We start from the raw sequence: 15,332 nt of genomic DNA, 5'->3' as shown, positions 1-15,332 counted from the left end.
CATATCTGCTGCAGCCTACGTTAGGTCTGCACAGAGATATGCAGAGCTCTCTCTAGTCCCTGTCCATTACTGGGGCAAATTTCCACTCTGATCACCCAACACCATTTGGATGGTGAGGAACATAATAAGTGGAGTGGGGATGGAGCCAGAGCACTGGTGAGACTCTTGTCTTGCAGTGATAGTATTTATTTTTGTTCCAAATTTTGAGGGCCACAAGGAACATTAGGTAGGATGGTCAAGCTCTTTTTGCGGGCTCAAAGATGTCCCACATGCCAGGAAGGATCTTGAGATGTCTTTATACCCCTTCAGTCTCCCTTCAGATTGACAGAGGTTAAAAAAAATAAAGAAACAAATGGAGGGAGTTGCCTGGGCCTGACATATTTGGGTGGGATTGTGGTGTGTGAGGGCAGCTGATATTCACACTGGATGGAACTCACCACCGTGCAGAAGGTCTCTGCACTACTTGAGTCCAATTGAAGCCCTCAGGAGAAGTCTTTAGTGGGACTCCCCTAGGTGCAGAGGCTTTGTGTTGGCCCTCAGTAGAGGGCAGAATCTCATTTATTAGTCCTAATGGAATTTTGGCCGATAAAATTTCAATGAGAGTTAATGTTCAGGGACAGATCTCCATTTCCCTTCTTTCCTCTTACACCGTAGACTAGGTTATTTATTTATTAAAAACTGACAACTTGGACTAAGTGAATTTCTGGTACAACTCCCATTGACATCAATGGATTTACAACATAATGGATTTGTCCCTTTGTCTTCAGCTGTTTCTCTTCTTATCCCATCTTGAGGCTCAGTATGCATCTCAGTTGAGCCAGACATATTCAGAAAGTGGATATGGTTTCCGTAACAATATGAAAGCTCTCAGATATCTCTTTCCCCACTTTACAGGCTTCCTTTCATTACAAATACCTGATTCACCCAATGCCATAGCAAAATAATAAACCCAGACAACTGCTTTAAACTGTCTTGGATGTGAAATGAAACAAGCAAATCATGCTTGCTTCATCTGTGAACTAGTAAGCACCATAAATATTCAGTGTCAGTGGCATACACAAACTATGTCTCCAATTCCTCTGTCCATCACAGAAATTATAGACAAAGAGGCTCATGGGCTTCATTTAATCAGTATCTATTTATTTGGAAGCATTTCATTTTTGGCATCTAAATCTGAATAGTAGCCCAGGAGGGCAGTTACTCACAATACAATGAATCAGTATAGTTTAGTGCAGTTCCTCTGGTAAATAAAATTAGAAAGGGCCCAGCTTTTTGTATATGTACCACAAAGAACCATAGAAACTGCAGCTTCATATTCATAATTCCTGCTAGTTTCTATCAAATATATTGTTTTAACTAAGGGCTGCCAAGCAGTCAATCTGAAACCACAAACTTATACGCAAGTTCATTCTTGTTTGAAACCCAGTAGAAGAAACAGACCCAGAGAGGGACAGATTTTCAGACAGTTAAATAAATCAAGTGACTCCTATAAAAAGAAATAGATTTCTATGGAAATTACTCTAAAAACCTATAGAATTTATTAAAGAATAATATAATCTCTAAAGGATTTTTAAACCAATCTATATCATTTAATAGAGATTTATATCACCTATTCATAGGGTTAGTTCAAAAATTCTATAGGAAGTTATTACTCTTTATTAAATCATATAGGACTTTTCCAGAAAAGTCATAACTACACACTAGTAAAGTAAATATATGTGCAAATAACCATCAATAGCCATTTGCACAGGCAACTGCACAAAGCACATGCACAATGGTGGTAACTGCACAGACATTCACACTTACCTACCTTGTTTAAAAATGTGACTCTGCTTAACTTCTTGGCTTAGGTTCCTTCATCAGGAATCCAGTTATATCATCTCCCAAAACTGGGGAGGTGGGGAGCAGAGGAAACAATTCTGAAATCTAGACATACCTTTTTCCAGAAGAGTTTGCTCAATGGTGTGGAAGGAGGTGCAGATCTCTCCTTAGTCATATCTTTGGGGGCTTCGGTAGTTGCTGCTGTTGCCTGCTGCTGAGTTGCAGGTTCAGAGGCTTTTGCATTCTGCTTTGTTGTCTGTGATTCTTGAGAGGGAGGGGCATTTTTTTCAGATTTTACATTGACGGAGGTGACAGGCTGTTGTTCAGCACCCTAGAGACATACACAAAAATCGTTACAGCGTCATTAAAACTTCGTAAAGGAAAACGGACTCAAAACACACTCAAGCATCACTCATGACAAGAGCTATGACCCAATAAACCATGATTACCCAAGAAATGTAACACGGTACAACACAACTTGTACAGCATCAGTCATACAAATTGCATTACCATACACTTCAGAGTTAAGTAATGCAGTGAACTCATGGCAAGGAAGATGTAAATGAAGTAGAAATCCATCCACTGCAAAGTCTGTTAACTGTTACATTCATACATTGGGTCAGACTGGATGTGGCAGTGACATTAATTAAAAAATGATGGCATCATATATGGATGACTATAAGTAAATCTACTCACTTGGGCATTAGTTGTCTGTTGGGCCTCTTTTGTGGACTAAAGGGAAACAAAACACAAAGGCAAGTTTGTTTTGAACAATACCATTCTTCACAGTTACACAGTTTAGGAATTGGTTGCATCTCTAATCATTTTCTTTTCAGTGCATATTTGTGTGTGTGGAAGTCCAGACTCCGGCTGCCATGTAAATTGAATTGGACTGCCCTGCTTCTACCTACCCTTTTTAAGAAACAAGGCAGCTGTAGTTTGAGCAGCTCCAGCAATAAACCTTTTGCTTGACCTACAGGAATTGCCCTTTAATAGAGAATGATACACACTACATCAGCTCTACCTTACTGGAGTAGAGCTGGCTACTAAAAGGTGTTGGGCTTTCATACTTAATTTATGGAAATCACCAAACTCAAACTCATCCACTAGTACACCAGTCACCTTTATTAGGTGCATTTTGTGTCCTTTTCCCACCCAATTATTTATATCTTTAGAAACAGTGGAGTTTCATGTCAGGTGCTTTGTGGCCAGTTCTGGTGCATTTATTTTCACAGACTTGTAATTTCAAGAAAAAAAAATCTCCAACTCATTTCCTAGTATAAGTCATAACAAATTAAAAAAAAAAGTAGACGTAGCTTTTCAAAGGCACACATTTGTGTGTGTGCGCCTGCATATGCGAGTATGCACATCCAACCCTCAATGCATGTGTACAAACCCTGGTTTATGTTTATAGTTGGGGACTGTTTGCAAAATGGTGTCTTTGAAAATCTGGGTCTTAATTTCTGGGATAAGAAATGTTGAGTGATAAATGCTATACTGCGGCCTATGTTTTGTAGCAAAATGCAGATAAGATATTGCAAATAGTGCTGCAATAATTGCTTAATCAGGCCTTTAAATGTAGCTGGATCTGATTATACTAGGTGCGGCTGATGTAGAGAATTGTCTAGGATGGATTTTGGGCTATATAAGGCCGTGTAATGTTTGTTTTTAATTTCTGTTTTGAGGCCTGGTTAATATTTGAGCTATGCCCATTACAAATGACAGTGCAAGTAGATTTTTGTTGCTGGTATGATTGTTTGAGCATCAGGTCTTATTGCAGAGTTTTGCAAAGCACTGTATGCCCTAATTCAGTACTGAAGGTAAATGTTCTGTACTCTTGAGACCTTTAGGGAGTAACATTTACTCAAGTTCAGAAGGTCTGCACACTCCTTTAAAGCACCTGCGTTTTGCGGTAAGGCTATGCAGGGGGAGAGGGAGACGGCAAAGAGAGAATGGTCACACAGTGGGGCATCTCTGCACTTTAAAGGCCATGGAGTGTGCCTGGAATATATCATCTCTGAATATGATCAACAGACAGAGCAGACCATTGGGGCTGCCTAGGGAAGAATCCATGAGGTCCACACTTATGTGGATCCAGGGGCTAGGAATTTCCAGTCTATAAACCGGTGTTGTGGCTACAGAGAGGCGGCACTGGTGGTTGGAGGTTGATTCCATTGCCCACACCCCTCCTCCCTACAGAGTTCCCTACCAGGGCCAATTTATAATTTTATGTAAAAAATCAGGTAAAACTCAATGGTCTTGGCTGGGATTTGCTTTTCAATTTGGGAGTTTGTTCACATAAAAAGTGTGATCTGTGGGGTTATTGCGACACTGGTAGCCTTGCAGCATGCAGTTTATGCAACCAGATCCAAACTTCACTGAACCAGTTATCATGACCCTTGAGCTGCTCACTCCAAATTATAGGGAAGCTTATATTAGGAAATTCTGGATTCTGTAAAAGGAAGAGAAGCAATAAACTAGAATATAGGCAAATGCTCTTCCTGCTTCTCTAATTCTAGGCACCCTGCCATGCTGTTGGGAGATTTCTTGAAAGAACAGGTGTGAGTGTTCTGCTGGAGACATGAACTTCCCCTTTTGTGGTTAGCTCCAATGGTCCAGAGTAATTTACAGAACTCCAGGGTGAATGCCAGAAGCTGACTTCAACTGTAGCTCCTGAAAGTTAATTAACTATTTCTCGCCACCCCAGATGGAATTTCATAAATCAATAAAGTTATATTTAAGCACAAAGCGATATACACTCAGGATCTGGATTTAGTGATGCACAGGGATTCAGCTGGGAGAATCCCATCAAAACTAACAAAATCCCAGGGTACCAGGCTTAACATGTTTCCAGTTACTGCTCACAAGCAACATTTGAAACTTGTTTTTAAATATGCTTATTTTGACTAGAAGTTAGTATTTTATAGAAGTGACAGCACTGAAAAACAATGGATTTTTTTAAAAAAACTCAACCATTGCTATCCTCTTTCAATTAGGATGGATACTTCAGGATTATTACTGAAGCTAACAAGACTATTAAATACAAAAAACTCCAAGTAGCCAAGTGTTCTCAAAATGCAGTGTTCACAGTTACATTTTATTAAACCAATTAGCCATCATTTTAAATACATTAGTTCTTTACCTAATTGCCTAAGAAGATGTGTCATGTTTAAATTACAGTTTGTCATGTCATAGGACCAGAAATTAAGACACGAGGCACTCCATTGTAAAGTTACTAATGTCAGTAATTTCAGATTTTGAAGCAAATCAACACAAAGGACTGACATTCCTGTGGTGGCACAAAAGGTAGTGTCCTGATTTGAGACCTCTGCCACAACTAACGGGGTAGTGTTTTAGCCTCAACTTTGAACTTTCTACCTTTTTCATTGGCGAGTGTCACAATTTGTAGTCCCAATATTATTTACACTTGTTTTATAGTGTGGTAATTTCTTATATATTTAAACACAAAACACCCACACACTTTGAAAAACACAATAAAAAAATCCCCACAGAAGGAGGACTGAGATTCAACATAAAAAGTATGCATTTATAAATACCTTTTAAAAACATATTAGCTAGTCATGTTTGACACTAGTGGGAGGTCTAGGGGGTAGACTGTGACCAGCTAACTTATTTTAAATGCATTAAATACTCTACACCAGGGGTCGGCAACGTTCGGCACGCGGCTCGCCAGGGTAAGCACTTCTCGCCGCCCCCATTGGCCCGGGACGGCGAACCGCGGCCAGTGGGGGCCGCGATCGGCCGAACCTGCCGCGTCAGCAGGTAAATAAAACTGGCCCGGCCCGCCAGGGTGCTTACCCTGGCGAGCCGCGTGCCGAACGTTGCCGACCCCTGCTCTACACTATTTAAAAATGTGTTAGTTAGAACATGTTAGATGTCATGTTTTCAAAACATGACCTATTTTCCTAGTCTAGATAGTGCCCAATAGTTTTAACTGCAGCGGAAAGACTGTCATCCCTTCCATGAGAATTAATGAACATTTCCAGTCTAGAAAAAAATGAAGGAACATGGAACTTTTAGTGAACAGTGGAGAATAAAATGTTCTTTTTAGTTTTGAAGAGCTTCCTCCCCACCTCTAACCCTAACATAGCTACTTATTATAAAAGCCCCCTACTCCCAAAACATTCCAAGTGGGTGTCTGAGTGGAATTTTTGCATGCAATTAATATTATTTTCCTCCCCTCAACTAAAGAGTCTCTGATTCTACATTCTTTGGGATATAATGCTACTGTTCTTTGCCTCCCAGCCACAGTGCATCACAACATAAATCTTGATCATCTTTGTTAAGACAAAAACTTTGATTAAGATCTAACATACTGAATACTAGGACTGGGTTGAAAATTCTCTGTCAACACTCCTTTTTCCTATGGAAAACTGGATTTTCAGCTACATGAAATTTTTTAATGGAAAGTGTCTGCTTTCCTCAAGGTTTCATTAGGAAAAACAAAAAAGATTTTCAACCAAAAACAAAATTCAGTTTTCAGCCAAAAATGTTTCAGTTTTACAATAAAAATTCAAGCATTTCAGAGGGAAAATATCCCATTTTCCAACCAGCTCTACTGAATGCATGTTTGGGTTTATAGGCCCCAGTTCAGCAAGGTATTTATGCACATGCCTTACTTAAGCATGTGAATAGACCAATTAAGTCAATGGGAATTTTTTCATTGTCTTCAGTGGAAGTTGGATTGGGCCCTTAGAGCTAGCATCCCATTGAAGGAGATCTTTTTTTTCAGAATTCATTGTTTGTCAGTGCCAATCTTCTATGTATTCTGGTTATGGTCATTGTAAATTTAGTTAGTGTTAATGACTTATTACAATAATAAAAGAACATAGGTTTTAGCGGATTAGAGGGATTCTTTCAGAATCCTGAATTCACAGATGGTATATGAGGGAAGTTTTTCCATGTTGCAAAACACTTTTTCCCCATAGGTTTTAGGTATATGCTCATGTAATTATTTTTCAAATTATTTAAGGGTTGACCAGATTCCGATCTCAGTTGCACCATATTAAATCCAATCATTTTAATACTTCACCCTGCGAGAAGAGCCATCTGTTACTGCTCAGGGTTCCACTTTTGCTAGAATCATATACAGACCTTATGCCTAAAGAGTTTGCTAAATGTTTTGTGTCCTAATTTGGGACTCTCTGACTTCTTTTTCTTGGCTCCTTTAGCTTGGGATTCTGCTGCTGTCTTCTGAGCAGGATGTCCACCATGGCCCTTTTCCACTTTGGATTCCTTTTGTGCAACAGCATTCATAGTCTATTACATACTCCATTTCCTTTAATGCATTATTAATTATACATAATTAACTATTAATTAATACATAATAAAACACTTACATGTGGTGTATTAAAGCCAAACATTTCATTTCATCCACCTGGACAATAACATGCCAAAAGAATGTTATATTTTTTGTTTAAGAGTTATCTCTCAGTTCCCATGGACTTTGTTTTAGGTGAACAGTAGCAAAATTTGACACTCATCACTTGGCAAACCTCCTCTTTCTGTTATTTCAGTGGAATTCAGGTGATTTGAACAGAGTTACAAATCAGAGACAAATTTGTATGTGAATGTTTAATCTGAGTCCAGTGGGCCAAAGTCTGAATTAATTTACACCAATTAAATCCAAGATTAATTTCACTCCAGATTAAACTAGTATAAATGAGATCCGAATTTGGCCCCAAATTCATCATTATGCTAAGGCCGCAATTCTACAAAGATTAAAGCATTTACGTAATTTTGAGCACATGAATAGTCCCTTTGAGTTCAGATGGATTATTCATGTGCTTAAAATTAAGTGGGTGTGTAAATCTTTGCAGGGTCAGGGTTTATCTTTATTATTTAGGATTTTTCTAATGATGTACTGCTGATTATATTAAAAAAGGTTTCTGAATAATATGTATAAATAATAAAGATGTATTAATCTTGCATTAATGCATTAATCTAAAATGCATGTGCAAAACATTCTGAGATATATGGAAATGTGTAAAACACTTATGCAAATGTCTACCAGCCATGTTGAAAAAAAATCAGAGAAATATTAGGAAGTGGGCAGGTACTAACGTTCTTAAATCAGGAAGTAAATGTTTTAAAGTCACCCCATTGTATATTCCCTTAAGACAGTGTTTCTCAAACTGGGGCCGCCGTTTGTGTAGGGAAAGCCCCTGGCGGACCGGGCCGGTTTGTTTACCTGCCCCGTCTGCAGGTCCAGCCGATCGCGGCTCCCACTGGTCGCGGTTTGCTGCTGCAGGCCAATGGGAGCTGCTGGAAGCCGCGGCCAGTACGTCCCTCGGCCCGCGCTGCTTCCAGCAGCTCCCATTGGCCTGGAGCAGCGAACCACGGCCAGTGGGAGTCGCGATTGGCCGGACCTGCCGACGGGGCAGGTAAACAAAATGGCCCGGCCCGCCAGGAGCTTTCCCTACACAAGTGGCGGCCCCAGTTTGAGAAACACTGCCTTAAGAGGACACTGCTTCTGGGAATGATCTTCCAATCTGAGCATGAATCAGGAGTATCCTACTCTCTGATACCAGAGCTAGAAGTATGGCTTCAAACAGCTGGAATTTCCAGAGCAAAACCACTTACATTGACTGTCTGAGGAAGGTTGGTCTGTTAAAATAGCTAACCTGTCTGGGAGTCTCTGAAAACCTCTTGAGTGGAGCTGCATAAAAGTTTTCATTTGGAATTCTTAGATGAAAAAAATGGCTTTTTTTCAAAGCTGAAAACTTTCTTCAGTATTTTGGATGTTGTTGAAATTTTCCTATTTTTAAAAAGGAAAACAAACCAACCCAAAATTTGTGATTTATTTCCAAGTTTTTAATCCCCCCACCCCAATCTTTCTAAGTGGCAAAATAGTAAGAGGTGATAGGGGAAGGGGAGAGGAAGAGAAAGAATGCGGGGGGGGGGGAAGGGAGGGAATCCTCTCAGTTTTTCAGGTTTTTTTCATTAAAAAAAATTATTGAATTTATTAATTAAAAATAGAGAATACCATGTTTTTGCAAACCATACATACAACTTTTTGGCCAATTCTATTCCTGAACCAAACTAACCTCATTAATGTAATAACATTAATGCCAATACTCTATAGAGTTCACAGGTAACACCAGTTAAGATTCCTCCTTTATCCACCTCTTAGAAAAATTCAGCCTTTTTATAAATGTATGAAAGTAAAGTGGTGTTCAATAAAAAGATGCAGTGTATTATACATGCTCTTTAAGATTATAGATTATAAAGCCAGAAGGGACCATTGTGATAATCTCATTTTAGGTGGGATGGTAGAATGTTTTATTTTATTTTATTTACATTTTATTTTTTTTATTGAATATATTTAATTAAATATATTTATTTAAATCTAAGTTTGTTTTATTTGCTATTTGCAAATGTCTTGGGCTTAATTCTGATCTCTTATCCCACTGTATCTCCATTTATCGCAAACAAGGTACTCCTGATTTATAAATGAATTAAAAATCAGGCCTAATACATTCAAAAATATGAATATGCCAGATTAGACCAATCAAATCCAAAATGTAAACTACCAACTGATCACAGGCTTTTGAACGCATTGACCAATCAGAGTTGACTGACTTATAGAAACCACAAGAACACTGAGTGGTCCAGGTCCCAAAGCAATAAATATTGTTTTGTCTACAGTGCCATCAATTAAATTAAAGACACTATTGTTCACTGGATCGTGCAGGATAATATGAAGTATTTTGCAGGAAGCTCTGAAGCCGACATAGAATTAGATGTCATCCTGACACCTAGATCTTCCCTTGCATGTAGTTGCCCCTAACTCTGTTGCATCCTATCTCTTGGATCTTTTATTATATGATAGTTGAGTTTGCTATTAAGATTAACTATGGCTAGTTCTTCTTTACCCTCTTCTGTTCTGCAGTGCTCTTGATATTCCCATCGCTCTACTAAAGGGTTGAACATAGTGGGACAAGTTCAGGAGTACTGCAAAGGGTTGAATAGGGTTGAATAGATGGTTCAGTTGAGGGCAGATTTGTTCCAGTCAAGTGGATAACTTTGGCCAATAACAACTTGTAAAAAAACAGCTAATCCTATGACAGTGTGATTCAACTCAACAGAAGAGGAAGGTGAGCAGGAACAGTCAACATGGATTCACCAAGGGCAAGTCATGCCTGACCAACCTGATTGCCTTCTATGATGAGATAACTGGTTCTGTGGATATGGGGAAAGTGGTGGACGTGATATACCTTGACTTTAGCAAAGCTTCTGATACGGTCTCCCACAATATTCTTGCCAGCAAGTTAAAAAAGTATGGATTGGATGAATGGACTATAAAGTGGATAGAAAACTGACTAGATCATCAGGCTCAATGGGTAGTGATCAATGGCTCTATGTCTAGTTGCAGCCAGTATCAACCGGAGTGCCCCAGGGGTCAGTCCTGGGGCCGGTTTTGTTCAACATCTTCATTAATGATCTGGATGATGGGATGGATTGCAGCCTCAGCAAGTTTGCAGATGACACTAAGATGAGGGGAGAGGTAGATACATTGGAGGGTAGGGATAGGGTCCAGAGTGACCTAGACAAATTGGAGGATTGGGCCAAAAGAAATCTGATGAGGCTCAACAAGGACAGGTGCAGCATCTTGCACTTAGGATGGAAGAATCCCAGGCACTGCTATACGCTGGGGACCGACTGGCTAAGCGGCAATTCTGCAGAAAAGGACCTGGGGATTACAATGGATGAGAAGCTGGATATGAGTCAACAGTGTGCCCTTGTTGCCAAGAAGGCTAACGGCATATTGGGCTGCATTAGTAGGAGCATTGCCAGCAGATCGAGGGAAGTGATTATTCCTCTCTATTCAGCACTGGTGAGGCCACATCTGGAGTATTGCGTCCAGTTTTGTGCCCCCCACTACAGAAAGGATGTGGACAAATTGGAGAGAGTCCAGCAGAGGGCAACAAAAATGATTGGGGGCTGGGACACATGACTAATGAGAAGAGGTTGAGGGAACTGGGATTATTTAGTCCGCAGCAGAGAACAGTGAGGGGGGATTTGATAGCAGCCTTCAACTACCTGAAAGGGGGTTCCAAAGAGGATGGAGCTAGGCTGTTCTCAGTGGTGGCAAATGACAGAACAAGAAGTGATGGCCTCAAGTTGCAGTGCGGGAGGTCTAACTTGGATATTAGGAAACACTATTTCACTAGGAGGGTGGTGAAGCACTGGAATGGGTTACCTAGGGAGGTGGTGGAATCTCCATCCTTAGAGATTTTTAAGGCCCGGCTTGACAAAGCCCTGGCTGGGATGATTTAGTTGCGGTTGGTCCTGCTTTGAGCAGAGGGTTGGACTAGATGACTTCCTGAGGTCTCTTCCATCTCTAATCTTCTATGATTCAAGTTACTTTGTCATCACTGTGCTGCCCACAGCTTGTGTCACTAAGATTTTGGGGGCATATCTCATGGTTCTTGTGCTGCAGTAAGAAGAGATGCTCTATGATTCCTTCCCAGTGAATTGTGGGAGAATCTGTTTGTCCTGGGGGGAATTGTGGGAAGACCCTGGTGGACTATCAGAACTCAAATGTGTCCTCACTGCAAAGTGGGTGGGTTACCAGTTCGAGATGAAGTGGAACCCGGACTCTAACCCTTAGCACCAGCTGTGCCAGCTAGCTTGGGTTGAAAGCACAACTGAAGTTGGGTGAGGACACGAGTGGAGTTAGGGGCAACATGCAGGTAAGAGTATGGGCTAACTCTGCAATGAAGACACATATTTAGATAGAACTTATTCTGTGGACAAAGTGGTTGCACTATAAAAACCGTTCCCTGTTGTATTCATGAAGAAAAGCCTGCTCCTCCTCCCACTGAAGTTGATGGTAAAACTCCCATTGATTTAACTAAGGGGAGGACCAAGTCCTAACTGGAATTAGGGTCAAATTTTAGTACTCCTGTTTGCTGACAGGGTTTTTAATATGATGAAAGTGGCAAAATTCCTGTTTTGAGCAAAATCATTGATTATGAATTCATCTCTATCAGAAATTCATTATTTGTTCCTCGCTCTTTTCCTACCAAACTGATTTTTAAATGGGAGGGGAAGGGGGGAATAAAATGTAGTGCAAAACAAAACAAACACACAAAATGTTATCTTCTTTTTATTTTATTTTTTTCTTGAATTGAGTGAAAATATGATTTCTCACCAGGAGTGAGGATTTATTTGTCTTGCCAATCTAAATGCTTAGTCGTGGTGTTAATTCTGGAAAAAAGATTATTGGAAGTAAAAATGTGTTCTTTGTAGAAAGCACTCCCAGCAATTTCTGTATATTGTGCACAAAGGCTGATTTGCATATCCTGCTGGAGGCACCCGGATATGTTTACTTTTACAGGTGTGTCAGCAAACCAAACCCAAACAGCATATTTGTTTCCAAACTTCAGTGTGCCTATATCTACAGTCATATGTTGCAGAAATATCAGGCTGGTTTTCACAAAGTCAGGCATGCAACTGTCTATGTAGGCTGGGATTTTAAGAGGCTCCTGAGACAGCTAGATATCCAAATCTCATTGAAATTCAATTGGATTTGGGTGCCTTACTTCTGTTGGCTCCTATGAAAATTTCATCCCTGGTAGTTAGGGGCAGTTGACAGAGTTGCATGGACAAGTTAGGTAATTGTGTGCATGACCTATTACATGTCCAAACTGTCAAAATTTGGCTGGTTGTTAAGAATTAAAGGGACATAAAGAATAGCAGGAAATTGGTATAAAAGAAGAAATACATTAACGGTTATTTTTTATTACTGAATATACAGAAGTCTGATGCTACTTTTGAAACTGTTTTATTCTCTTTATGCTATTTCTCTGAATGCACTTGATAAAATTTAATTAATAAAAATAATGTAGGAGGTTATTTAGTTATAGTCATATGAACTGATGACCAGGTTCACAGGGAATTCCTGTCTAATTCACACTGTCAACAGTTTTCCGGTAGGCTACTGTAACATTGCAATATTAAGCTACATTATATATTCGGATGGTCCAATTCTGCTGATGATGAAGCCATTATGATTTTTGACACTGACTTCAAAATGGGATCAAGAGCAGCCCTTCAAGGCATACTTGTTTCTATTAGAATGATTTGTGCTTTTAAAAACAGCTTCCAGAACATATGCAATTGTCACAAACTTTGGACAATGCCAGGTTTCAGATATGCACAATAATAAGACTACTACCATAATAATGCTTCACAGAGCTACAATAATAACGATTCCTGGAGCTCACACATTTGATGGGCCAATTTTTGCTCTGTTACACCAGTGTAAATCCAGAATAACTTCAGCGGCAAGACTCTAGATGTAACAGCATGTAGAAATTGGCACAACGGGCCATATCTTCAACTAGTATAAAGGAGTGCAACTCCAATAAAGTCTGTGCCTATGAAGATTATGCTGATTTTCATGAGCTGCTAGGCGGTGGGAAGGAAATGTCACTGTAGGAGAGACTGCAGTCTGCACGCTGCATTACATTAGAAGACTCTGGACATTCTTTCTACCCCATTTTAAAATCATCATGGAGAAACTGACTCTCACCTCCCCATGTCCTCAAATGCCTGAATAAATGAGAGAATTATACAGAGGTGGGGGGGGGGGCAGAATTTACCTCACAAATCAGGAGCAGGGTGCAGTTTTCAGCTACTTAGCAGGAATAGTACAGCCCCTCCAACTACAGCATGCGCCTAGTGTGGATGCTAGAGACACACAATGAAGGTGTCAGGTCTGGTCCCACTGAAATCACTGGAAGTCTTCCCACTGACTAAAATGGGAGTTAGATCATACCCCTTGTGGGTTTGTTCCCACCAATGGCATCTGGTTTAGACCCCAGCTCCAGCAAGAGCAGAATGTGTTGTCATCTTCCTATAGACCTGTTCCACAGCTGGCCACACCCTATACAGAATAGCTACAGTTCTGCTGTGCTGAAGGACTTCGGTGACCCTCTGTACAAACAGGTGAGAATGTCTCCCTGTATGCAAGGCCTCAAGAAAAATATCTATATTCACATTTAAATAATAGGAAGTGAAAACTGGCAGCTTTGCACATCTGTATAAGCAAAATCATAAAGAAATCCTGACCCGATAGTAGTTAATGGGAATTTTGCAATTGAATTCAGTGGGGCCAGAATTTCATCCAGAAACCCCAAACCCATCTAGTTTGAGAACCTAAATAACTTCCAATATAACAATATTACTATTTCAGCTCCAAACATCTAACACGGGAAGTGAATTAAGTAGTACATTCAGCACAGTATTTGAAACTGAATGGAAAAAATAGACTAGTCTATGGTCATCTTTCTTCTTTTGTATTTTATTTCTGAAAGGTTAGTGTTTGTTTCATTACAACAAACAGTAACCTCGTGTACAGAGGAAGGGAAGGCACAGGAGAAGAAAGTATAGCATTGAAGCCAATCTGAGCACACTGTAATGGTAATGAGAGAGAGAAAAACATCAAGCAAACTGCCTACCTTGTCCTCAGAGTCACTTTTGGCTTCTGATTTGCTTGGTGAAACCTTAAATATTTGAGAAAACAAAATACTGTGGATGAAATATGTCCAAATTCAGCTTCTTTTATTAGGAAGGATCTGAAATTTCATCAGTTAGAACCCAGCAGGCTTATCTATGACAATAAGGGAAAGAATACACATGCAACCTACAAATATCAAACTCTAATTTGCTTTCCAAATGGGAAAGACTTATTGCATATTAATATGAGATGAATTCATTTCCTGAATGTAATTTTCAGACAGTGTCTGGAAAGATAAAAAATAAAAAATACATTAGACAAACCTGCAGGTTCTATTATTCCCTAAAAGTGAACCCAATCATGACCTATGGCATTTGCAGTCCTTTTGCACTGCTAATTTAGTATTTTCATTACCCAGCTTCCTCTCTCATTAACAACTATTATTCTTCCTTGTACTTAATGGTTTTCCTGCCTCTTCCTTGACTTACATTTGTGCTGCCAGTAACTGATGATTGTTTTGTTTGTATATTTAGACATTTTCAAAGCAAGTTTTAACTCACAGAAAATATTTTTAACAGAACTGAATGACTTGGGTTCTAAAATAGTCTATAAGAGTAGAGGACGTTTTCCTAATCAGTACCATTAAGTAACTATTGCACAGTCTCTTTCTCTCCCTATCAATCTAAGCATTCTCTAAGGCATCAGTTCAGTTTTACAACATTAATCTTTGGTACCCGAGATAATGAGCATATTAGACATTCATAGATGCATATAGATTGGAATTTAATAAGCAGTCTTTGTTTTTAGGTGTTCCCTATAGAGCAAAACTGTAGGCAAAGACTTACCAGCGTTTTAAAGAAACTCATGACAGAATTATTGTTGTCTGTTGTGGCAAATGCCTTGGGGTTCTCTTGTTTTACTGCTGCCTCGTCAGTATTGACACCTGCTGAGTCTTGCTGCACGGCTTTTTGGTTGCAATCATCTATGTCCTAAAAAAGAAGCACAGTTTCTTCAGACCCAGCTT

General features: G+C 39.6%; 1 protein-coding gene across 1 annotated transcript in view; it reads right to left on the bottom strand.

Annotated features, from left to right (window-relative positions):
• Window positions 1–15,332, bottom strand: part of BCAS1 (brain enriched myelin associated protein 1) — an 86,509-nt gene that overhangs the window by 35,155 nt on the left and 36,022 nt on the right. The window contains exons 4-8 of the mRNA XM_065414883.1: window positions 15,154–15,297; window positions 14,310–14,354; window positions 6,937–7,077; window positions 2,518–2,553; window positions 1,937–2,152 (exon numbers count right to left, since the gene is read on the bottom strand). Of these exons, the coding sequence (XP_065270955.1) occupies window positions 1,937–2,152; window positions 2,518–2,553; window positions 6,937–7,077; window positions 14,310–14,354; window positions 15,154–15,297 (582 nt within the window). The remainder of the gene's footprint in view (window positions 1–1,936; window positions 2,153–2,517; window positions 2,554–6,936; window positions 7,078–14,309; window positions 14,355–15,153; window positions 15,298–15,332) is intronic.

Source organism: Emys orbicularis, chromosome 12 (genome assembly GCF_028017835.1).
Source record: "Emys orbicularis isolate rEmyOrb1 chromosome 12, rEmyOrb1.hap1, whole genome shotgun sequence".
Taxonomy (NCBI): Eukaryota; Metazoa; Chordata; order Testudines; family Emydidae; genus Emys; species Emys orbicularis.
This window is presented reverse-complemented; position numbering and strand designations above follow the sequence as displayed.